The sequence below is a fragment of the Protopterus annectens genome, chromosome 7.part0 (genome assembly GCF_019279795.1).
Source record: "Protopterus annectens isolate FY-2018-M chromosome 7.part0, PAN1.0, whole genome shotgun sequence".
In the NCBI taxonomy this organism is placed as follows: Eukaryota; Metazoa; Chordata; order Ceratodontiformes; family Protopteridae; genus Protopterus; species Protopterus annectens.
In genome coordinates, this window is record NC_056739.1 from 68,102,930 (window position 1) to 68,129,830 (window position 26,901).

The 26,901-nt window shown below is 42.7% G+C and overlaps 1 protein-coding gene across 1 annotated transcript in view; it reads right to left on the reverse strand.

Moving 5' to 3' along the window:
- Positions 1 to 26,901, reverse strand: part of LOC122806233 (green-sensitive opsin) — a 216,866-nt gene that overhangs the window by 115,573 nt on the left and 74,392 nt on the right. Inside the window, exon 2 of the mRNA XM_044076483.1 lies at positions 8,670 to 8,838. Within this exon, the coding sequence (XP_043932418.1) occupies positions 8,670 to 8,838 (169 nt within the window). The remainder of the gene's footprint in view (positions 1 to 8,669; positions 8,839 to 26,901) is intronic.

The following is a 26,901-nucleotide window of genomic DNA, read 5'->3' on the forward strand; positions in this document are numbered from 1 at the left end:
ACTACCAGGCTGACACTGAGTACACAAGCAGCACAGTAGTACCAGGCTGACACTGACTACACAAGGAGCACAGTACTACCAGGCTGACAGTGACTACATGAGCAGCATGGTACTACCAGGCTGAAACTGACTACATGAGCAGCACTCTACTACCAGGTTGACACTGAGTACATGAGCAGCACAGTAGTACCAGGCTGACACTGTCTACATGAGCAGCACGTTGCTACCAGGCTGACACTGACTACACGAGCAGCATGGTACTACCAGGCTGAAACTGACTACATAAGCAGCATGGTACTACCAGGCTGACACTGAGTACACAAGCAGCACAGTAGTACCAGGCTGACACTGACTAGATGAGCAGCATGGTACTAGAAGGCTGACACTGACTACATGAGCAGCATGGTACTACCAGGCTGACACTGAGTACACAAGCAGCACAGTAGTACCAGGCTGACACTGACTACATGAGCAGCATAGTATTAACAGATTGACACTGACTACATGAGCAGCACAGTAGTACCAGGCTGACACTGACTACATGAGCAGCACGGTACTACCAGGCTGACACTGAGTACACAAGCAGCACAGTAGTACCAGGCTGACACTGACTAGATGAGCAGCATGGTACTAGATGGCTGACACTGACTACATGAGCAGCATGGTACTACCAGGCTGACACTGAGTACACAAGCAGCACAGTAGTACCAGGCTGACACTGACTACATGAGCAGCATAGTATTACCAGATTGACACTGACTACACGAGCAGCACAGTAGTACCAGGCTGACACTGACTACATGAGCAGCACGGTACTACCAGGCTGACACTGAGTAAACTAGCAGCACAGTACTACCTGGCTAAGACTGGCTACACAAGCAGCATGGTACTACCAAGCTGACACTGACTACATGAGCAGCACAATAGTACCAGGCTGACACTGACTATTTGAGCAGCATGGTACTACCAGGCGGACACTGACTACATGAGCAGCACAGTACTACCAGGCTGACACTGACTACATGAGCAGCATGGTACTACCAGGCTGACACTGACTACATGAGCAGCATGGAACTACCAGGCTGACACTGACTACATGAGCAGCATGGTACTACCAGGCTGACACTGACTACATGAGCAGCATGGTACTATCCGGCTGACACTGACTACACAAGCAGCACAGTACTACCAAGCTGACACTGAGTACACAATCAGCATGGTACTACCAGGCTGATACTGACTACATGAGCAGCATGGTACTATCAGGCTGGCACTGACTACACAAGCAGCAGAGTACTACCAGGCTGACACTGGCTACACAAGCAGCACAGCACAGTACTACCAGGCTGACACTGGCTACACAAGCAGCACGGTACTACCAGGCTGACACTGGCTACACAAGCAGCATAGTACTACCAGGCTGACACTGACTACATAAGCAACATGATATTACCAGGCTGACACTGACGACATGAGCAGCACGGTACTACCAGGCTGACACTGGCTTCACAAGCAGCATGGTACTACCAGGCTGATAATGGCAACACAAGCAGTACGGTACTACATGGCTGACACTGACTACATAAGCAGCATGATACTACCAGGTGGATCTGCACATCATCGTAGTATCTGCAATTTATGAAACTTACACATTTTCTTATAATGAGGTCCAACCTCATCATGACTTGCATGTTCCTTCCTTGCAAATAGGTATATTGTGTATGTTGTACTGCAAGGGCCTTTCTAGCATAGGGTTCAAGTTAGGGCCTTTAATGAAGTCTGGGACTAGTTTTCATAGATCTATGTGGCTTTGGTATGGACTTTTTATAGCCTCAGCATAGTGCATTTTAAGTGTAGGTTGGTGTAGAATGTTGTAGATATGTCTGTTGCTCATATTCTGTGTCCTTTTGTGAGAGTGAAGCCTCCATGTTAGTTAAATAGTTGCATCTCTCACAAACAGAGTGTCTTGTATTAAGTAAAAGTTCAGTATCTGTGACCATCTGGCAGTTGCTGCTCTGTTTCAGGAAATACCATCAAATATAACTCATCCTACTATCACTAGGGAACAGGTTCTTAATGCTTTCTCTAAGACCAAGAACACTGCATCAATGGGCCCAGATAATATCCCAGGATGCCTTCTAAATAGCATGACACATGACCTATCAGGGGCTCTGGAATTACTATTTAACTGTAGCCTCCAAACAGGCTTTGTTCCTCATGAGACGAGAAAGGCAACAGTCATCCCTCTGCACAAAGGTGAGCCATCTACAAACCCTGGAAAGTACAGACCCATAAGTCTCACAAGTCTTATATGTAAAGCCATGAAAAGAATTATCAATGGAGATGATCAATAGAGATATAGTAAACCTCTAGACACTGGACTCAACCTAGTTTGGTTTAATCAAGGGCAGATCATGTCTTCTCAGCCTGGTGGACTTCTTTGAGAAGGTCACCAAAGCAATGGATGAGGGCAAAATCATTCACACTGCCTGCCTTGACCTGGCCAAGGCATATGACACAATACCCCACTCGGGCATTGTTGAAAAACTCAAGAGGTTAGGTACAAACCCATGTGTCACCTGGTGGATAGCCAACTGGCTCACAGACAGGTCCCAGGAAGTTAGAACTGAGGACTCTACCTCTACAAAGAGGCCATTCACAAGTGGAATCCCTCAGTGATCAGTTCTTGGACTGCTTCTTTTTGGCATTTACGTCTCAGAAGTCAAGGCTAATGTCAGTGGTCTCTGGCTGACTAAATTTGCAGATGATTGCAAATTAGGAACAGTCATTGAATCTCACACTGACACAAAGGTTCTCCAGGAGGGGCTGACACAGACAAATAACTGGTGTCAGAGCCATGGACTAAAACTAAATGCCAAGGAATGCATAATAGTATCCTTTGGGAAGTCATCAATCCCAGGTAACTATCATATTGACAACACACCCCTTAGAGTTGACCCAGTAGTCAGGGACTTAGGGACACACATATATAGTAGTCTAGCCTTTCATCATCACGTGTCTACAGTGGTGAGGAAATCATTCTATGTTGCGCAATTTATAAACAAAGGTGTGGCATCTAAGTCTAAGGAAGTCATTATTCCACTGCATTCTGCATTCATCAGACCTATCATTGAGTACAGTGCCCCCTTTTGTATGTACCTAACCAGGTATATCCAACAACTGGAACATCCACAGAGCTTCCTCACTAAAAGAATACAGGGCATAAGTAATATGTCCTATGCAGACCTCTTCAAGGCCCTATCCCTGTATTCTGTCTCCTACAGGCTTTTGAGGGGAGATCTATGCCTGGCATACAGGGTATTGTCAGACCCCACTCTGATGGACCTCCTGCATTTCCATAAAACAAACAACACCAGAATTACCCATTCTTAAGACTTAAACCTTGCCTGTGATATAAATAGGACCTGCTGGAGAGATAGGTATGTATCCCAGAGACTACCCAGTCTATGCAACAGGCTCCCCATCCATGAGAAGCAGAGTTCCTCCCTAACCCAATTCAAGTGCAACTTGGACAATTGGATGGGAAACTGGAAATTCATCACTTATCAAGGATATCAGAACTTGTTAGAGATTTGGGATGAATGGCTAGGCTTAAAAATGCCCTTGTGGTCGTTAGCCTAGTAAACACCTATGAACCTATGAACCTATGTCTAAGGAGACCAAGCGCTATGTGCCTGGCAACAGAAGGAAGACCAGCAAGCAGACCTTTAATTTTAGTCCAAGGCTTAATAGAATTTGTCCAAATACACAGATTACTATACTTAGTTAAACGAGATAGATATTGGAATTTACTCTGGAGATAACAACTAGCTGTGCTAAGTAACTACCAAATATTCGATACGCAGAGCAGCTACTAATTGCTGAGAGTAACATGGTGCAACTGCAAGCTAATTTTGTTAAAGTCAAGCAGCTATAAGGAGCTTGACACTACCACATAGACCAGTTGTGCCCAAGTCAGCTCACTGCATAACTGCAGGCAGCTTTCTGTACTACAAATATTGCTAATTACAGTAATCAGTAGTGATTTAGGGAGGTTAGGTAGTATAAGGAAAAATGTGTCTCCAGATATCTGCATCTATACAGTGCATGGTTAAAAGCGGGCAGTATATAACAACACAGAAAAGCTGAAAAAAATTCAAACAAGCACACTGACCAATAGCAGCAATCAGAGGCCTAGAAATGGCCTGTGTCTTTATCTACTCTTACCTGAGTTAAACCAGTAGCCAAACTTAGCAAGATTGCTAATAATAACAAAAAAGTTCAAAAAGCTATTACAGTAAAATCAGCAAGAACCCATGTGTTGTAGGGCTGGTATTTTAGTCAAATCTGGTAGAAAATTGTTAACAATCAGTAGCTTTACAGCTATGTGTGTATAACCTGTAGACCATGCAAACAGGAACAATTTATAACATGACAGTGAAGCTGCTAAAATTCTAAAGAACACACTGGCCAATAGCAAAACAGCACTCTACAAGGTTCAGCAACAACTAGAGGCATAGAAATGACTTAATTTATTTCTCTGGTCTCTAGCAGCGAATCTCTGCTAGATTATCAATAATCACCAAAAATGTGCACAGCTACTACAGTAAAGATAGTAAAAGCACAAAATACATTTATCCCAGGTTTTGTAGGGCTGGTATTTTAGTCAACTCCACTGAAAACTTGCTAGTCAGTGGCTTTGCTGCCAAGTTAAAAACCAAACAAGTAACAATTTACTTTACATAAGAAGGACACATTGTTCAGCATCTCTCACTGGTAGATAGTAGATTGTGACTCCAGGAAGACCGTCAAGAGGAGTGAGACATGCAAAGGACAAAGGAGGGGGTGTTAAAGGCGCTGACGTGGAGAATGGTAACTGTAGTACTGCACTGACAAACCTAGTGCTCCTTCACTTATCAGTAACACCTCACGTCTCTGAATACTGTTCTTATTGCAGAATCCTAAGGCTTATAAGAAAATTGCTATGCTAAAAGACTTCTGTCCCTTCCCTTTTTCAGGAAGCAAACCAATATAAATGATGGGGGTGCTTTCATGAGGCAGTCATAATGTTTGAAATATATGGCTTGCGTGAAGGAGTAAGTGACTGAATGGCATTTTTTTCGTATATGCTGACAGTCACTGAAAACTCTTATTTAGACAAATGTCATTCTTTATATCACTTGCTTTTCCCAGTAATGTAGGCTAGTCACTGCTTATAGGAACTTTATTTTCCTTTTTGCTAATTGCTTTATTTTAATTTTAATTCTACATTAACATTTAATATGTTATTTTTAACACAAATTTTTTTTTATATGCTGGTAAGCATCACTTGTCTATATTCCATGTATGCTGGCAATCATTGTTAGTTGCGGTTGTATTTGTGCTTAGTAATGTATGAGTATTTGAATTCAAAAAACTTATCAAGTTATTTTCAAAAAAAAGTTCATTTGACTACAATTCTAAGAAGCATCAGCAGAGGGCACCAGCAGGGAAAGGATTTTTGAAGAAATGGTTACTTCTGCCAAGGTTTAAAGTGCCTTACATTACACGCATTTGTATCTCAACTGCCTCAGATTTTTAGCGATGTCCCAGATTTTAGCTCAACGTTTTGCACTGTCCCTCTTAAAACTGATGATTTTGAGAGAAAAAGTGGTGGACTATGGTGGGTTACACTTAATAAATAATGATAGTAGTTAGTTATACACTTACTTTGCTTCAGAAAATGCATGTTAATTCGCATTTCATTATTCTGTCAGCTTGTCAAGTTAATAGTACTAACATTTTAAAAAGTGTCTCTGATTAGTTCTGGATTTGTCCCTTAATCTGGAGGTAAGAACTTTAAGGTTATGAATGATTCATTGCATGTGAACATAGCAGTGTTCATTACTCTAAAGCCATATTTGTATTATAGGTTCTTACAGTCATAGGTAAGTACTAGGCTAGCTGCCCTTGCGGGCCTTTTTAAGCCTAATCAATTTCCCTTTTTGAGCTAAAATTAGCCTATCCCATTTGCTACTCTGGCCTTCCCCATCCCATGGTCAATAATGATATATTACCCCTAATGAAAATAACTGCTTTCATACCATAGATAACTTGAGGGGACCCTTACATGGGATAAAGCATTTAGTTGCTTCTTCTGTCTATTAGTAGAACAGAGGGCAGTCCTGGGGTGAATTTTCATAAATCCAAGTTGTACTTGAATATGGTCAGGGATGAACTTTGTTTTAAGTGGATAGTGAGTCTGTTCCAGAGCAGCGGTATCCTCTGTAAGATATTCTTGTCCCTCGAAACCTTCTGTTGATATTGTAGCAGAGGTTTAGAACCCTAAACTGAGTATTTAAGATGCCATTTGAATTGCTGATGTGCAGTAAATCCATCAATAATGGGTGTGAGTATATCTTGTGGGACAGACATAATAGGTCATCTCCTAGGAGTCTGTAGGATACCGAGTATAGTGACAGGGCTTTGAGTGATTCCATGTAGGACATGTTGTTTAGGCCTTATATCCTTTCAGTAAGGTATATATCTGTGGGTGTTTCAATTGTTGCATGTGTATGGACAGGTACATACTAACGGGAGCATTGTATTCAATGACTGCCTTATGAAGACTGAGTAAAAGGGGACAATGGCATCTGTAGAATTCGACACAATCACTAGGACACTAAACTGATTATACCTTATCATATACACATTGTCCAAGTTCAGATCCATCCAAGCTAAGGAAACAATACCAAAGATTCACCTTGGAATGCAGAGGGAAACAGACCTTGTGTCTAATCTGTTTTGTTCTTAATACTATCTTAATGTAGTCTGTCCACATTCTGTTGGTGGGATGTAGTCTCATAATTTTGCTCATGATTTAACCTAAAGTCTATTAGTAATACTATGATTAGAAACTGTATGTGGTAAATATGCTAGTGTAGTGCATTACTCCACATTCATGTAGTGCAGTACTCCACATCCATGTACTGCACTACTCCACATTCATGTAGTGCACTACTCCACATCCATGTAGTGCACTACTCCACATTCATGTAGTGCACTACTCCACATTCATGTAGTGCACTACTCCACATCCATGTAGTGCACTACTCCACATTCATGTAGTGCACTACTCCACATCCATGTAGTGCACTACTCCACATTCATGTAGTGCACTACTCCACATTCATGTAGTGCACTACTCCACATCCGTGTAGTGCACTACTCCACATCCGTGTAGTGCACTACTCCACATCCGTGTAGTGCACTACTCCACATTCATGTAGTGCACTACTCCACATCCATGTAGTGCACTACTCCACATCCGTGTAGTGCACTACTCCACATCCATGTAGTGCACTACTCCACATCCATGTAGTGCACTACTCCACATTCATGTAGTGCACTACTCCACATTCATGTAGTGCATTACTCAGCATTCATGTAGTGCACTACTCCACATTCATGTAGTGCATTACTCCACATTCGTGTAGTGCACTACTCCACATCCATGTGGTGCATGATTCCACATCCATGTAGTGCACTAATGTAGTGCACGACTCCATATAAATGTAGTGCACGACTCCACATCCATGTAGTCCACTATTCCACATCCATGTAGTGCACAACTCCACATTCATGTAGTGCACTACTAATCTACATCCATGTAGTGCACAACTTCACATCCATGTAGTACATGACTCCACATCCATGTAGTGCATGACTCCACATTCATGCCACCTTTTCCTCCTACTTTGAGATACAGGTTTGGGTTAAGGCAACAGTTTGTTTTTTACAGAACTCAGTGTCTCTAATTGTTGGACTCATCCTTACTTACCCTGGGACTGAAATTACTGTACTTTGTAGCCCTACCACATCCAGTACCAAGCTAAGCCAAGATAGCCTTTCTATATCAAGAAAAGGGAGGACACCAGACTGACAGAGCATTATATTCAACCCCTATTTTAATCTGGCACCACACCAGCTCTATCTTCCTTAGACATATCAGTGGCATTTCTGCCCATTTCAGCTATGCCACCACGTACACTAGGATTCAGCACCAAAGACTTACTCCTTCCACAGTATAACCGTGTACCCTATACTACTCAGTTTTTCTCCTCACTTCAGCCATCTCCCCAAACTTTGGCCCATTCTCTTAGCAGCCGGTGTCCTGGAGAAAAATGTAATATATTTACTAAATCAGACTATTTCTTTTTCTTTTTGCCAAGTGAGAAATACACTGGTCAAGCAGCCTTATTACTTTCATGCTGATACATGGCTGAACTCTGGAAGTGCCCATTATCACATTTTCCTTGTCAGTCAAAGGTTCCTTTACAGTTAAAACCAGAACTGTAACAGCAGCATTGTAAAGGCAGACACGTTTTCTCAAGATATGTGCTGCTGTGGCTACTAACACAAAGCTGAATCAAGCACCACTATGCAATTGTAAAAACAATCCTACTGAATCTAGCAACTGCAAACAAAGAATGCTGCTAGAAAAATGTGACTAGGTAATATATACGATATGTCTGATGTACATTTAATATGTGCTGAATATATGTCAGCAAGGGAAAACAAAAGACAAAATACATTTTGGTAAGAATTCCAGTTAAACATTCCAATTTACATTGGTCCAGTGAAACATTCCAATAGGACATTTACATTGGATGCAGCTCGTACTTCCTTACCTGGACCAACCAACAAGAGGAGGAGCTGCACAGGAAAGGGCTGCCAGCCACGTAATGGCAATGCCAATTGCAGAATGAGTGTTAGAAAATCGGATGTTCCCCATGGGTTTGCAGATCACAAAATACCGTTCAAGAGCAAGGACTACCAGAGACCAGAGGGCTACCTCACCTGAGAGAAAGAGGAAAGTAAAAAAAAAGAATGATGACATTAATCTGAGGTGCCCAAGGAGTATGCGTGAAACATTACAAAGAAAAGACAGCTCACAACTTTTAACTCTAAAACAAGCAAAATAAAAAATAAAAAAAAATGTGTAAAAGCAGAGGCTAGCACACCCAAGACCCCCTCCCCAAAATTTTCTTAAGCTGTCAAGTTAATAACACCCTAATAACCTTAATAGTAAAATGAAATACGCACACTTTTGGAAGAAAAAAACTTGCCATAATAGAAGAGTAACAAAAAAATAGCTGTTGAAACTCTGAGCCATCCAAATTGGAAAGGAAAAAAGAAAAATAATTCATACATTGTGTGTGTGTGTGTGTGTGTGTGTGTGTGTGTGTGTGTGTGTGTGTGTGTGTGTGTGTGTGTGTGTGTGTGTGTGTGTGTGTAGATAATTAGATATAGATATCTATAGATATCAATAGATAGATATAAAGATGTAGATATATGTATATGGGGAGATTAATTAACAGCTACACTAAGCCTACATGGTCTGTATTCAAGAAAATCCTTAGCACACTTTTTGTGCTTTGTTTTCACTCATAAAGATTACATTATGTGTACATGTAGTCTACACTTTATGAATCCCCCTCGATATTTAAGGCCGCAAGAAAATCAGTAGGAAAACTAAAATTAGGAGGAAGAATCTGTGAGTTATGCTTGTGCTGTCTGTTCACTTGAATAGTGTGCACTTAGTGTAGCTGTTAATAAATCCCTGGGAATATGTATTTATTTACTGACATTTTATTACCGGGAAAGCCCAACTGGGTAGGAGCTCATTTTCAGTGGTGGCCCAGGCAGGAAAGCTCCAAAGTATTACAATACATTTTAAGAATAATAATTTTACAGCCTTTAGTACAAAAAACAAATACAGTTTCAATCATTATACCAAATTAGACATTATATGAAAACATTGTTTAAGGATGGGTACAAGTTATATGACAATGATTTAATAGTTAGAGAAATTTTAGCGAGTTTACAGAGAAATTAAAGATAAGCTAGTAGATTATCAAACAGAATTGCAATAGGAAATGAGAGAAAAGCAAGCTTATGGTGTATTTAGAGAAAAAGCCAGGGGACAGAGACTGATAACAGTAAGGAAGTGAGTGAAGAAAGGAGGGGAAGGAGATGTAAGCTATGAAAAGGTATTTGTTCACATCTAGGGATACATTTTATCCTGGTATTGTGCAAGAACAGAGCCAGCTTTGGGCTAGAAAGTCTTTCAGAATGGTTTTGAAGGATGGGAGGGAGTGTATTGATACAATGCCCAGAGGACACCAGGGTATGTTTTAAGACAGTGTACAGTAGATTGCATATGTTTGTGGACAGACTGGAGTTTTTTATAACTGGATTGTAATGACAGGCTAGGAACATAATTGTGTCAAATGCTATTTAGTGCTGAACAAGCAAATAGATTCTGGATAATTTTATAAGTGATGATAAGCTCTGTATATGTTAGTTGATGGGGTAGGTCTTACCAATTTAGGCTTTTTAGTGGTTCTGAAAGAGAATATGCTGCAAATTTAGCAACCTTGCTATTCCATACACACACACATATACACACATATATATATGTGTGTGTGTGTGTGTGTGTGTGTGTGTGTGTGTGTGTGTGTGTGTGTGTGTGTGTGTGTGTGTGTGTGTGTGTGTGAGTGTGTGTGTGTGTGTGTATATATATATATATATATATATATATATATATATATATATCTATAGGTCTACAATTGAATTAACAAAACTGCATCGGTCGACCAGTCACGTCGACCCAAAATGCTAAATCCGTACCATCAAAAAGGTAACCAATTCAAAAATGAATACATCAACACCCATAGTTCGATGTATTCGACATATCAGGAGGTGACGTCAATCACCCATACTATGCAGCTTAACGTACCATGACATTCCACAGTCAATGGTACATGTATTTTACTATTTTGCACCATACATTGAGGAAATGGGTTAATTCCCTGTTCCTCACTGAAGCGTGATCTCTGTTCACAATGCCGAACTGAGACAATCAACATACACTACCCATTCACTGTAGTGTAGACTATGTTTTCTGATTCAGCATTCTGCCCACTGGAAAAGTGCCTTTCATCCACATGCGGTCTAGCACAGGCACTTGACCAATTCAATGGTAAACCGTATGTGTATATATATATATATATATATATATATATATATATATATATATATATATATATAGGGAGGTAGGTACTAGGCTATGGGCCCAAGGGCCTAAGTAAGCCTAGCCAAAAAGGTTATCTGGCTGAATGGCATACAGCAACAGTTATCCCACTCCACAAAGGGGGAGCCACCACTGATTCTGGGAACTATCGGCCTAATAGCCTGATGAGCCTGGTCTGCAAGGCCATGGAATGTATCATCATGGAACTCATAAACAAAGACATTGGTAACCTCCAAACTCTGGAAACCACCCAGTTCGGGTTTGTGAAAGGCAGATCATGCCTCCTGAATCTGATCGACTTCTTTGAGGCAGTCCACTAAAGCCATAGACGAGGGTAAGGTGGTTCACACAGCCTATCTTGACCTTGCCAAGGCTTTTGACACAATCCCCCATTCTGGACTTATAGCTAAAATCACTAAACTAGGTATAAATCCTTACATCACAAGATGGGTTGCCAACTGGCTCACTGACAGAACCCACACTGTAAAAGTTGCAGACTCCAAATCTGACTTCAAATCAGTGACAAGTGGAGTACCACAGGGTTCAGTCCTGGGACCTCTCCTGTTTGGTATCTACTTCTCTGAAGTACAGCCTAACACAGAAGGCCTCAAGCTAACGAAGTTCGCAAATGACTGAAAACTAGGAGCCATAGTATATTCCCGAAATGATGTGGACATCCTACAGAAGGGCCTCACTGAGACAGATGCCTGGTGTCAGAGCCATGGCCTCAAGCTCAATGCCAACAAGTCCATTGTCATTCACTTTGGTAAAAACTCTGTAACCATGAGCTGCCACATAGGCAGCAGTCTACTTAACACCGAATGTGTGATAAGAGACCTTGGGACCCAGGTGGACAGTAGTCTCTCCTTTGATAATCACATCACCACAGTAGTCAGGAAGTCCTTCTATGCGGCACACCTCATCATAAAAGGGTTCTCATCTAGGAAAAAAGAGGTCATTTTTCCCCTCTACTCAACACTCATTAGACCCATTATAGAGTACAACGCCCCTTTTGGAATGTACCTCACAAGACATCTGCAGCAGCTGGAAAGGCCACAGAAATACCTCACAAAGAGCATTACTGGCCTCAAACAGATGTCCTACACTGATAGTCTCAAAAAACTCCAGCTTTACTCCGTAGCATATCGCCTTCTCCGTGGTGATCTCTGCCTAACATATAAAGCTATGTCAAACCCAGAGCTGTTGGACATGCTACACCTAAAGAAATCCCAATCCCTCTGAGCTACACACTCTAAGGACCTAAACCTTGTCACCACAATAAACAGGACATGCTGGAGGGATAGATTCCTGTCCCAGAGACTTCCCATACTCTGGAACAAGCTACCATCTATGTCAAGCAAGGTTCCTCGTTAGCACTCTTCAAGAAAAATCATGATGAGTGGATGGGAAATAGGAAATACACCCCGGGGATCACTTCTATGGCTCTGCTCGACAGTGGCACAGGAAAATAACTTTCTTGGGTGGCGTAACCCAGGGAACCTTGTTGGCTAGGCTTACTTAGGCCCTTGGGCCGATAGCCTAGTACCTACCTATGAACCTATATGTGTGTGTGTGTGTGTGTGTGTGTGTGTGTGTGTGTGTGTGTGTGTGTGTGTATACATACATATTGATATATATATATATATATATATATATATATATATATATATATATATATAATAAAAAAATATATATATATATATATATATATATATATAGATAGATAGATATTTATCGGCATATCTATATATATATATGTTTGTGTGTGTATGTGTGTGTGTGTGTGTGTGTGTGTGTGTGTGTGTATACACAAACACACATACATACATACACATATACATATCTGTATATATATATATATATATATATATATATATATATATATATATATATATATATATATATATATATATATATATATATATATATATATATCTATGGATCTAGGACTATTGAGCGAAAGTTCAATAGTCGAATCCACAATCACAACACACTTTAACGAAGATTTTTCACCAAAAAGCTTCGTTAAAAACCAAACAATAAATCTACTTTTATGCAGGGGGGCAAGCCTCCACTGCAGCCCCCATGTGGTGGGGCTGTGTCCCCCACACACCCCCCACTTTAATATTCTCACTCCGAGATCGCACTACAGTGAGGAAAAGGGAATATTCCCTTATCCGCACCATAGTACGATCTCCGCAACAGTCATTCCCCCACGACTCCCTCTAGTTGCAGGCATACTTCCGCGAAAGTGCTTTTTCGGTAAAAAGCACCTTCGCGGAAGTATGCCTGTCTATTTCTGCTTCGGTGAAAAGTTCCTTCGGGGATCAGTACCGAGCCCATATAGATATTTATAAATATATATATTTATGGATCCCATTCTAATTGCCAAAATTACATTATTCCAAAATACACTTTGCCGAGACCAGTTTTCCGAAGTTACAGTTGTCCTATAATTTTTCTCTAATTTTTTGCAGTGGGGCAAGCCTCCCTGTACCCCCATGTGGGGGGGGGGTGCACCCCCTATACTCCCTGCAAATTATATATGCCAACTCCGAGATCGCACTACAGTGACAATAAGGCTATATTTGTCCATCCATACTGTAGTGCGATCTCCGTTTACAATATAGGAGTGCTGTACACTTTTTGCTTTCCACAATGTACATAGCTGTACATGTACTTGCATAAGTACTCAGGTCACTCCAAGGCAAGTACAAATATGACTCAGTCATTGTCCATGCTGGTGTGAATGATCTGAGACATACCTCCCTGGACTACATGAAAAGAGACATAAAGGAGCTCTCTGAGCATGTAGCCCAGGCCGGTATGACCCTGACCTTGAGTAGCATCTTACCCTCACCAAGAATGATGCCACAGTATGAAGACAAGATGATAAATTTCAACAATTGGCTTAAGTACTGGTGTCATTCAAAGGGGATCCAATGCCTGTCAGCTTGGGATGATATGCTCGACAAGCCACGATGCTTCGCTAGGGACGGCTTGCACCTGTCACCCTGGGCTTTGGATATTGGCAAAGGCTCTTGCTACCCCCATAGTGCCTTTCTTAGGCAAGGCTCAAAAGACAAACCCACCTCCATAGGTATCACAAGGGATAAGAAACTAAGAGTAATGCTACTCAACGCCAGAAGTCTAAACCTCAAGATGCACGCACTCAAAACTCTCCTTAGCATGGAGAACATCGATATCTGTGCAGTAACAGAAACCTGGTTCAGGGCTCCGAGAGCACCCCAGCACTACCAGGTTATACCTCATACCATGCTTTTCGCCCCAAAACTTGGACCGAACCACGAAGGAGGGAGTATCGATATTCATCAAAGATACCCACACCTCCAGGTTAGTGGCAAAGCACGAAGCATCAGAGACTATCCATGTGCAACTAACAGTGGGTAAAACTGCCTTCCAGTTTATAGCCTGCTACAGACCACCCTCCCAAACCCAGGAACCCCACTCGGCCTTCCTGAGAACACTGGAAAATATGAAGGTCTCTCCAAACACCATTATATTGGGCGACTTCAACTACTGAAACATAGACTGGGAGCATTACTCTAGCTCCAACACCCTAGCCCAAAGGTTCCTAGAATTTATAAACTCAAATGCTATGGAACAACTTGTTACCACTCCCACAAGAGGGGAAAACATACTGGACCTGATCATCACCAACATGGGGACTCTATGCTCCAGACCAGAAGTGTATCCCTCACTGGTAAGATCAGACCATAAACTAATCTCACTGGATATTCACATCCCGATCCCACCCCCTGCCCAGAAAACCACAGTGAAAAACTTCTCTAAAGCAAATTTCACACTCCTCAAAACTGAGGTGGAATCCTTCAAAGCCCCCGGGCCTGTGGAAAATACGGCCCAGACCGCAGAATCCTTTATAAACGCATTCTATGAACACCTTCAGGAATGCATGGATCATGCGATCCCAAATAAAACCAAGACCCAATCCTCCAAAGGCAGATGTCCTGTGTGGTGGACCCCAGCCATAAACAAACTATACAATAGAAAGAGGAAGCTACTAAATGATAGAGCAAAATCCCAATAAGGGAAGGCATCACTGATCAGTATTAGCAAAAAACTACGGGCACACATAAAATTGTCTAAGGCCAGCTTCAAGAGAAAAATTGCAAAGGACACTAAAGATAATCACAAGGCTTTCTTTAGTTATGTTAGGAACCTGGGTGGTAATTCCCAGATATGCTCAGAATTAGTCCAAAATGACAAAAAATACACCGAACCCACAGACATTGCCAACATCCTAGCTGACAGGTTCAGCAAACTTCTCCCCTCCCACCTAAAGGGCAAATATCTATCCCAGCAGAGTGCTGCCCCCCCTGACATCTCAGATGCTCAGGTAAGAGCTGCCCTCTCCAAAGCAAAAAACACAGCATCAATGGGACCAGACGGTGTCCCGGCTGCCCTACATGAACTCCAGGAAGAGCTAAACCCAAACATAAAACTACTGTTCAATCTCAGCCTTACTACAGGATATGTGCCCAAAGAGTGGCGTACAGAAACAGTGGTCCCTCTCCATAAAGGTGGTGCCTCAATGGATCCTGGAAACTATCGCCCCATAAGCCTGACTAGCTTGGTCTGCAAAGCTATGGAAAGGATCATCATGGACCTCATAAATAAAGATATTGGGGACCTACAAACACTGGATCCTACCCAGTTCAGCTTTGTTAAGGGCAGATCCTGCCTCTTAAACCTGGTTGATTTCTTTGAAACAGTCACCAAGGCCATTGGGAAGGTGGTCCACACAGCCTACCTGGACCTCAAAGCCTTTGATACAATACCCCACTCGGGCATTATAGATAAGCTCACCAGCTTAAATATAAACCCCTATGTCACTAGATGGATTGCAAATTGGCTCAAGGACAGACCCACATGGTTAGAATTGCTGGAGTCATGTCAGACTCCAAACCAGTTACAAGTGGTGTCCCACAAGGCTCAGTCCTGGGACCTCTCTTGTTCGGTATATATTTCTCGGAGGTACAGGCCAACACGGAAGGACTGTGGCTGACCAAGTTCGCAGATGACTGCAAACTGGGCGCCATAATCGACTCTCCAGCCGACACAAGCATCCTCCAAAAGGGCCTCATAGAAACAGACAACTGGTGCCAGAGCCATGGCTTCAAGCTAAATGCCAAAAGTGTATAGTCATCCCTTTGGCAAAACAAAGTGCCCACAAATTACCACATAGGTGGTAATCCATTAAGTACAGAAGAAGTAATTAGGGACCTGGGGACCCAAGTTGATAGCAATCTCTCATTTGACAACCATGTGGCCAAAGTGGTTAGAAAACATTTTATATAGCCCACCTAATCATGAAGGGATTCACATCTAGATCAGGGGCGTCATCGTGCCTCTTTACTCATCCCTCATCAGGCCCATAATTGAGTACAATGCCCCTTTGGGATGTACCTTACCAGACACCTGCAGCAACTGGAAAGACCCCAAAAGTACCTCACCAAGAGGATCAAAGGGCTCAAACAGATGCCATATGCTGCCCGGTTAAAGAAACTCCAGCTCTACTCAGTGGCATACCGCCTGTTCAGAGGCGATCTGTGCCTGACGTATAAAGCCATGTCCAACCTGGAATTAATGGACATGCTGCACCTCAGAAAATCCAAATCCCATCGAGCTATAAAGCGCGTAGAGGCTTGAACCTCAGCACTGAAGTAAATAGGACATGCTGGAGGGACAGATTCATAACCCAGAGGCTCCCTTCACTCTGGAATAAAATCCCAGTCCAGGTTAGGCAGAGTCCCTCATTGACTCTCTTCAAGAGGAATCTTGATGAGTGGATGGGAGATCATAGGTTTACCCCGGGTATCACTTCTGTGTCACTGTTAGACAGAGGCACAGTATACTAACCTCGAAAAAGGGCATAGCAAAATAAATTTAAAATGGGTGGCGAAAGCCAAACACATTCTGGCTAGGCTTATAAATGCCCTAGGGCAGATAGCCTAGTATGAACCTATGAACCTATGAACCTATAACTGGTATGGTGCACTAGACAGCATGGAAGCAGACGTTTCACAGAAATGAAATTTGGCAAAGTGCCATTTCGGACTACTGTAACTTTGGAGAACTGGTCTTGGCAAAGTGTGTTTCGGAATAATGTAACTTCGGCAATTAGAATGGGAACCATATGTGTGTGTGTGTGTGTGTGTGTGTGTGTGTGTGTGTGTGTGTGTGTGTGTGTGTGTGTGTGTAATATATATATATATATATATATATATATATATATATATATATATATATTGGTTTACTATCACATTGTCAATTGCACTATGTGCGATTAGCCAATGTACGAAACTCAGATAGCAGAAATGGAATTGAGATTACTGCACTGTCGAACCTTACACTAGCGAACATTTGCTATAGCAAGGTTCGACAATATAGTGCAGATTGCACTATAGTGGGGATGGGGAAATGTACCCTTTCCTCAGTGTAGTGCGATCCTGGATTTGTATATATAAGTGGGGGTAGTGCAGGGGGGCTTGCCCCCCTGCAAAAACTGTTGTAGAATGTTGAGCAGATTTTAAGGCGTACTATGCGGCCTTTCCTATTTTGACTATGGCTGTTCGAAAATGTCGATTTGATGTCCACAAAAAACACCATTCGACAATTTTATTGTTTGGTCATCTGTGTTCCATACAAATGGATCGGCCATATCATCTTCCGACTAATTTACACTCGGACATGTGATAGTAAACCATATATATATATATAAATATATATATATATATATATATATATATATATATATATATATATATATGTGTGTGTGTATGTGCGTGAGTGTGTGTGTGTGTGTGTGTGTGTGTGTGTGTGTGTGTGTGTGTGTGTGTGTGTGTGTGTGTGTGTGTGTGTGTGTCTATACATATATATATATATATATATATATATATATATATTTATATATATATATATATATATATATATATATATATATATATATATACATATATACATATATACCAAGCTGCATACTTAGCCCCACTCTAGGGCTTCATTTGTCCTAGGCATGGGTAAGCATTTGACTTTGTGTGACTATTTAATTTCTTGTAGTCCACACAGAACCTGGTGCTGCCATCCTTCCTTGGTACCAGCACCACTGGGGAGGCCCACGGGCTGCTGGACTCCTGTATTACCCCTAGTTCCAACACTTCCTGTATCTCCTCCCTCAGAGTCTGTTTGACTCTCTCAGGCACCCTATAAGGGGCTTGTCTAATAGGCATCTGAGGTCCTGTATCCACATGGTGCAGCACCAGGTGGGTGCACCCTGGTTTCCCAGTGAACATGTCTCCAAACTCCTGTAACATTGCTCAGATTTTTTGTACCTGGGTAGGGGATAGCTGCTGGGGCATTGCTACTCCTTCCACTGAGGTGTCAGTCTGAGCTTCACTGAGGAGATCCGTCACCAGATCCTCCTCAGACTCCTCCTGCAATCCACTGCATATACATAGCACAAGGGCCTCTCTATCATGGTAAGGTTTCATCATGTTAACATGGTACAATTCATAACCATAGTTAACATCACTGACCTTCCTTACCAATTCTGCTGTTGAGATTCTGCCAGGTTCTCCTGGGCCAAGCCCATGCATTCGCTGAGCCTTTTCCTAAGCTTTAGGACATGTACCACAACAGACTCCTTGTGGTAGTCACACTTATCCTCCCCCTCATCATGAATCAAATCTAGTGGTCCCCTCACCCTATGCCCATACAGCAACTCAAAAGGTGAGAAACCTGTGGATTCCTGGTGTACCTCTCCATACGCAAACAACAAATGGGACAAATATTTGTCCCACTCCCTCTTAAACTGGTCTGCAAATGTCTGTAGCATGGTCTTTAGTGTAGAGTTTAACCTCTCAACAAGACCATTAGTCTGGGGATGGTAGGGAGTGATCTTTAGGTGCTTCTCCCCACAGTACTTCCACAGACAAGCCAGCAGGTCTGACATGAAATTGACACCTCTGTCAGTCAGTATTTATTTTGGGAAACTTACCCTGCTGAAAATCTCTAACAAAGTATTTGCCACATTTTCTGCCTCGGTGGAGGATAGAGCCACTGCCTCAGGGGTATCTGGTAGCATAATCTACTACCACTAGGATATACTTCTTTCCTGTGGAACTTGGGGTACTCCAAGGCCCCACAATATCCATAGCTACCCTCTGAAATGCCTCCTCAATCACAGGCAAAGGCACCAAAGGAGTATTGACCTTGTCTCCTGCCTTGCCTACCTTTTGGCACTTTTCACAGGTCCTGCAGTAGCCTGTTACATCCCTGGAAATCCCAGGCCAATAAAAGTTCTGGATAATACATCCCTTGGGAACCTTTCTTTATGCCCATATGACTTGCAAAGGAAATATCATAGGCTATGGCTGGAAGTGCCAGATGGTAGGCTCTGGGCACTACCAACTGCTGTATTCTCTCACCCTCTAGCCCTCCCTCAGGGGTCCACTCTTTATACATTAACCCTTTGTCCCAGTATACAGATTCCCCTTTTCCTTGAGAATCAGATGACTCTCAGTCTACCTCCCTCAAGCCCTGTAATGTAGGGTCTAAGAGCTGAGCCTGTCTCAGCTCTCTCTTTGTAACCCTTCCCAGCTCCCCTTCCACAGGACGTCTGGTATGCTCTGACAGCGGTGCCTCACTGTCAGCCTGGGTACTATTACTCACCTCTGCCTTGCAGTCACTCTGCCCAAGGGAATATCAGTACCCAGCAACAGCTGTGGCTCACCTTCAGGCTCACTGCAACAGGGTAGCTTCCTCCATGAAACAGCCACCTCACCAGCCCTGGCTTCAGATGTGTGGTCTACCTGCATCACCCCCAGGCTACCAGACCCACATGCTTGTCTCCAAGCCTAACTGCGTGTCACTGCATGTACACAATGATTTGAGCACTTAGGCTGTAGGCCTACTGCTTAGCTCTCCCTGGCCTTTCTCCCTCAGATTCTGAAAAATATGGATTGGCAATTTCCTACGGTTTCTGCTGCCAGCCTAGTTGATATGGGCATCCTGAAACAGTGTAGCATCTACTACTACCACCTAGGAACAAAATTTGTGAGAGATGCAATTAGATTAAGAACCTAGAGTCTTTGCTCTCTCCCTCACAAGCCAGTATATCTGGCACTGAGAAGGTTGTCAATACAATCACTACACCTCAAACACCACCCACAACTGCACGACACACACCCATATATGCAGAGGTTCTCAACAAAAACAAACCCAAACAAAGGAGACCTCAGTGGCAAAAATACACACAAACTCCACAACCCTCCACACCACATACCATGCATGGTCCACACACCTGTGTCTCACAACCACTAAGGCCTAACCATAAATCCAACATATTAGTCATAGGAGATGTGCCTCTCACCAGGCTGGATAAGGAGAAAATCACAGTCAGTTGTCTGCCAGGTGCCAGAATCCACCATATCACACATGCACTCAAGTCTCTCAACAACAGGCACTGTTATGACTCTGTCATAATCCATGTTGGGGTGAACAGTTTGAGACATACCTCCATGGACTATATGAAGAGAGACATGATTGAGATTGCTGAATATGTGTCCCAGGCAGGTATGTCTCTAGCCTTAAGCAGCATTCTACTGTTACCCAGAATGATGCCTCAATACAAACAGAAAATTATTGACTTTAACAATTGGCTTAGTTTCTGGTGTAATTCCAGGGGGGATCCAGTACTTGACAGCCTGGGAAGATATGATTGACAGACCATGATGCTTTGCTAGAGATGGCCTGCATCTGTCTCACTTGGGCTTCAGGCTTCTGGCAAAGGCCCTTGCCTCCCCCACACTCCATCTTTTAGGAAAAGTCATGAGGTTGATACAACCAACAACAATTTCAACAAAGCACAATTTAAAGGTCATGCTGCTAAATGCCAGGAGTCTAAACATGAAACTGCACTCATTGCATGCATTCTTAACCCTGGAAGATGCTGACATTTGTGCAGTCACAGAAACCTGGGTCAAAGCTGCAGAGAGCACCCCAGCTTTACCTGGTGACTTACCCTATCATACATTCAGACCCTAAACTGTGGGCAGCAAAGCCAAAGGAGGGGGAGTTTCAATATATATTAAAGACACACACCTCCAGGCTGGTCAAACAGTATATTGCACAGGAGACACTCCAGGTGCAGTTAACCATTGACAAGACTTCTATTCAAATCATAGCTAGCTACAGGCACACAAATTTGACTCATGATGCCCACTCCACCTATCTGGACCTCTTCAAATCTATCAAAATTCAACCCTTTACCCTGACCCTGAGTGATTTTAACTACCCAACCATAGATTGGAAAAACTACTCATGCCAGAACACAAATGTCTAGAGATTCCTCGATTTTATCAATGCAAATGCCTTGGAACAGCTAGTCGATACCCCCACAAGAGGTGATAATATCTTGGACTTGGTATTAACCAACATGAGCAACCATTGCAGCACCTCTACAGTATAATCCTCCCTGGTAAGATCCGAAAATAAAGTGGTCACTTTCCAAGCCAGCATCTCCCCTGACCTCCCTGTAGCTAGGGCCAAACAAAAAACCTTCTCCAAAGCTGACTAAAACCTCCTGACGGATGGTATAAACAGCTTCACACACCCCTCCCCCTCTGTAGGAACTGACACCAATGTCCAAATCTACTCCAAAGTACTATATGAGCACTTATATAGATGCATGGAATCAGGAATACCTGACAGGACAAAATCATCCTCCGCAAGGAAGAGTAAACCTGTCTGGTGGACATCTGCAATAAATAAACTATATAACAAAAGGAAAAAAATCACTGTCCAGGACCAAGAAGGAGCAGGTGCCCAATTGGAGGCAATCTCCCCTTAGCCTGAACAAGCAAATAAGAGCACTAGAGAAATCCTCTAAAGTCAACTTTGAGTCCAAATTGGCCACATCTACTACAGACAATCATAAGGCCTTCTTCACATATGTCCACAACCTCAAAGGAAGTACCCAGATCTGTTCAGAATTGGTGGTCAAGAACACCACATACACAAATGCTGTAGATATAGCCAACCTATTGTCTGACAGATTCAGCAAAAACTTCTCCCCTCTGTCCCCCATAAGTAAATCAGAACATTCCCAGTTCCTGCTCTCTCCCCTTACCTCTAGGGAACAGGTCATCAATGACCTCTCAAAGGCAAAAAATACAGCCTGAGTGGGACACAATAACATTCTAGGCTGCATCCTACATGAACTCAGGCATGAACTTGCAGCACCATTATGCACCCTATTCAACCAAAGCCTGAGTACCAGCTTTGTCCCAGCTAAGTGGAGGACAGCCATTGTCATCCCTTTGCACAAAGGTGGAGTGTCCACTGAGATGGGAAATTATAGACCCATCAGCCTAACTAACCTGATTTGCAAGGCCACAGAATGGATTATTATGGACTTCATTAACAGGGACATTGGCAACCTCCAAACACTCGACCCCACACAGTTTAGCTTTGTCAAGGGGAGGTCATGTCTCTTAAATCTGCTCAACCTCTTTGAGACAGTCACCTAAGCCATGGAGGAGGGGAAGATGGTGCACACTGCCTACCTTGATGTGGCCAAAGCCTTCAACACTATTCCCCACTCAGGCATAATAGATAAACTCTCTTAACTAGGCATCAATCCATATGTTACCAAATGGGTAGCAAACTGGCTTACTGATAGAACCCACCTAATCAAAATAGGGTAAGACACCTCAAGCAGTAGACCTGTAACAAGTAGTGTATCCCAGGGATCAGTCTTGGGGTCACTGTTATTCAGGATATACTTCTCGGAAGTGCAGGCCAAAGCCAGTCTTATGGCTGACCAAGTTTGCAGATGACCCAAACAATGAGTGGTGCCTGAAACATGGTCTCAAGGTGAATGCCAAAAAATGCATCATCATCCCCTTTGGGGAGGGTGATGTCCCCACATATTATCACATTAATAACAACGTCCTAAGCACACAATCAGTCATGAGGGATTTGGGTACCCAGGTTGACAACAACCTGACTTTTGACCACCATGTTGCTTCCATTGTACGGAAAGCTTTCTACATGGCCCACATCATAATTAAAGGTATCTCATCCAGGGACAAGGAGGTCATAACATCCCTGTATTCTTCCCTTATAAGGCCAATTATTGAGTACAACACACCCCCTTTGGCATGTACCTCACAAAGCACATGCAGCAGATGGAAAGACCACAGAGGTTCCTCACCAGAAGAATCCAGGGCCTCAAACATCTACTCTACACAGATAGGCTAAAAACCCTGTCACTCTACTCAGACTCCTCAGAGGTGACCTGTGTCTGGCATACAAAGCAATTTCAGACCTGCCTTAATAGGACTGCTGAATATCCCCAAGACAAGCTCCACTCGCGTAACCCACACGCGCAACCTCAACCTGGTTTATGACATCAATAGGACTTGTTGATGTCACAGATTTGTGTCCCAGAGACTCCCCCCATCTGTGGAATAGACTCCCTCTCCACGGCAAGCAGAGTACCTCATTATCCCTTTTTAAGTGCAACATGGTTAACTGGATGGGAAACAGAAAATATACCCCTGGGATTCCACCTGTGCCCCTGCTGGACAGGGGTTTTGGGTGCTGACTTGTCTAAACATGGGCTAAACTCTTGGCTAGGCTTATAAGAGCCTCAGGTCCAATAGCCTAGTAACTTCCTATGATCCTATTATCAAAACCATTCCCTATCAGGACATCTGCAGGGATATCCTCAAACACACCTGCTTGCTTGCTTCTTTTTCCACCCTCCCAGTCAAGGTGAAGCCTAGCCAAAGGTATTTGGATTTGGGTCCCTCCAAAAGATCTAACTGGAGTAGACTGCCCAATCAAGTAGTGCTCCTCTTTAACCATTGCAGGCTTCACAATGGTTAGGTCAGAGGATGTGTCTCTCTTAGCAGTGGCCTGTTTTCCAGCTACTAAGATAGGATAGGGTTCCTATCAGAAGACCGAAGATGCATTTTGTCAAATGCGTCTCGGTCGAACTTCAAATGTTGAAAACACAAAATGACGAAGTGGCATATAAGCAAATTCTTTCCCTGGGAAAGAAGTCACTTGGCCGCTTCCCTCACTTTGCCATTTTCGGCACTGTAGTGCAATCTCAGAGTTGGTATATTTAAGTAGGGGGGTGTGGGAGGCACAGCCCCCCACATCGCGGGGGTGGGTGGCAAAGCCCCCAACTTTATGTAATGTTTGAATGTGTTTTGTTTTTTTTTTTTTTTTTTGGGAACAGAGATTTTGTTTCCCTGGGGAAAAAAAATCGCTGTTCTGGTAGTTCGATGTGTTGTGAATTCGAACTATTGAGTTCGCTATAACAACGTTCAATCATTTGATCATTCGTTGTTATAATATAGACCCAATAGGATATAACGTTTTGTAGTAGTTTGGTACCCTTGTTGTCTCTAGACAACATACTGCTGGCATTGTGTCATTCTCACTTACTAGCTGTCCTACCTTTTGTTCCCACCTTGACACCATGGACATCTATATGCCACATGGCCCCACTGCTTACATTTAAAACATTTAACCCTTGGTCCTGGCTCTGTATCTGAACTAGTGGCTTCCCCTGCTACTGGCAGACTCTGTTTGGGCAGTTTAGGCTGCCCACCATGGGTTATCTTAGACCCATGTCCAGCACTGGGTGTCCCATTCCTGTGCAGTGATGCCCTGCTTGCTAGATATAAGTCTCCCTTTTTCCCCAACTCATCTGCGGTACTGCATTGCCTATCTTCCAGCTAGATTCTTGTGTCCTCAGGCAAAGTGCTAAAGGCTTCTTCCCTCACCAAAAGGTCTGCCATCCCTTCAAAAGTGGTGACCTGACATCCACTCACCCAACTATGAAAATAAGTGCTTACTTCAGCAACATATTCACACACACTTTCATCTGCCCTGTGTCTATACTCACAAAACCTTTTTTCTATAAGGTTCAGGTGTTAACTTAAAACACTGTAATAAACACTTTTAACCATATTATAATGTAAGCAATCAGTATCAGACAATTTAGAAATAGCAGTTACAGCTTTACCATGGAGTAAGGGGGTCAGGAACTGTACCCAGAGCACTTGGTCAACATTATACTGTTTACATACCCTTTCAGACATATGAATAAAGCTATCAAAATGATCACCCTCTGTAAATTGTGGAAGAAATTTACTGATCTTTGTTGCTTCTGGGGTTCAGTTATTCCTGTCCCCATTAACTCCATGACCCTGGTGAAGAGTCAGTATCTCCTTTTCATGTTGCTTCTGCCTCTCATTTTCTATGGCTTCCAGATATCTGAGTCTCTCTGCTGATTCTAATTCCAAACCCCACAGTCCATCTGCTGATTCTGCTTCAACTTCCAAGTGCTGCCGTGTCTCTGCTGATTCTAGTTCTAAACATTTGGCCTCCAGTTCAAGTTTCTTTAATTCCAGATGGATTTTTAAGTCCTCTGGGGCAAAGTTGAAATGTCCATTTTCTGAGAGTTGTATATCCCCAAGGCCAGTCTGGTTGCCCTCTTGGTTGCCAGTCTGTGATGCAGCTGTGGTTAAGGCAGCTATCATTTCTGCTTTAGTCAGGTTGGCATGCACCAATCCTTTGGATTGGCACATCTCAGCCAACTGGCTACTTGTCACCTTACCATACTCCTCTGCTGACATTCTTGCCTGCTCTCCCTGACTAACTAAGCTAATAAAACATAAATGAAGCTATTGTGATATGAAACTCTGAATGTTTACCATGTGGCTACTTGCGAGTACAAACACTTCTTTAGTGACCAATGTTTGCAGGCTACAGGAGTTCAATATCCACACCAATGAACCCTAATATGTGGCTATCCCACCACTGCCAACCAATAAATGTGACACCCTACCAATGGACCAGTAATCAAGGACACTCAATCCTCACCACTGGCATCAATGAGGGATGTACATTGGGAGGATGACAAGGTGCACACACAGTATTTCCAGATACAGCTTTCTGCATCAAGTGCAGTTACCCTTAAGAGCACACAAAGACCACAGTCAGTCTGGTGATGGTTTCTCCCTCTTTCTTCAGATCTCCAATATGACTCCCCACTGGCACAGCTACAGGGCTGAGATCTCAGCTGAGTGGCCATACTAAGACCCCCAGAATCCTCTCTGTCCAACAGGTGCTTTTTGTCTCTTCCCAATTAGCTGACACGCACACTCTTTGAGGTTAGATTTATACACATACACACACACCTGGGAAAGGATGGCACAGGTTTACTAGCTATGCCCCCTTTTGCCCAGACTATAAGATAATTATCACTGCCACCAGCCAGCTCCGTATCAGCTACTTTAAGGCTCTTAACAAAGGGTGTCCAATCTTACTGTGTAATGTTACTCAATACAAATGGTAATTTGACCAGGAGCAAGGCTATTAGGAGTGGCCCACAGTTTCACCAAATAAATATGCAAGTACTCTCAGAACTTAAATATCTCTAGGCATGTCAGCCACAATGAATGATTTAAATATATTTAATAATAAATAATAAAATAACAAGACCATACTAAATATATATTTACAGTGACATCAGAGTTCAAAACCACAAGAAATATTTAAAACAACATGCAAGACAGTCTTAAATAAATAAAGAAAAACATCTAAATTAAGCCTTGCTATATTCCTGACTGTATCTAAGAGAATTACTATACCCTAGTTAACTTACTTTCTTTAGAGTAAGGCAGATATGTGTGGTGAAGGGATCTTCTTCTCAGGTCCAAGACTGAATACAGAAGGCTGTTTCTCTCTAAGAGACTTCTTAAATT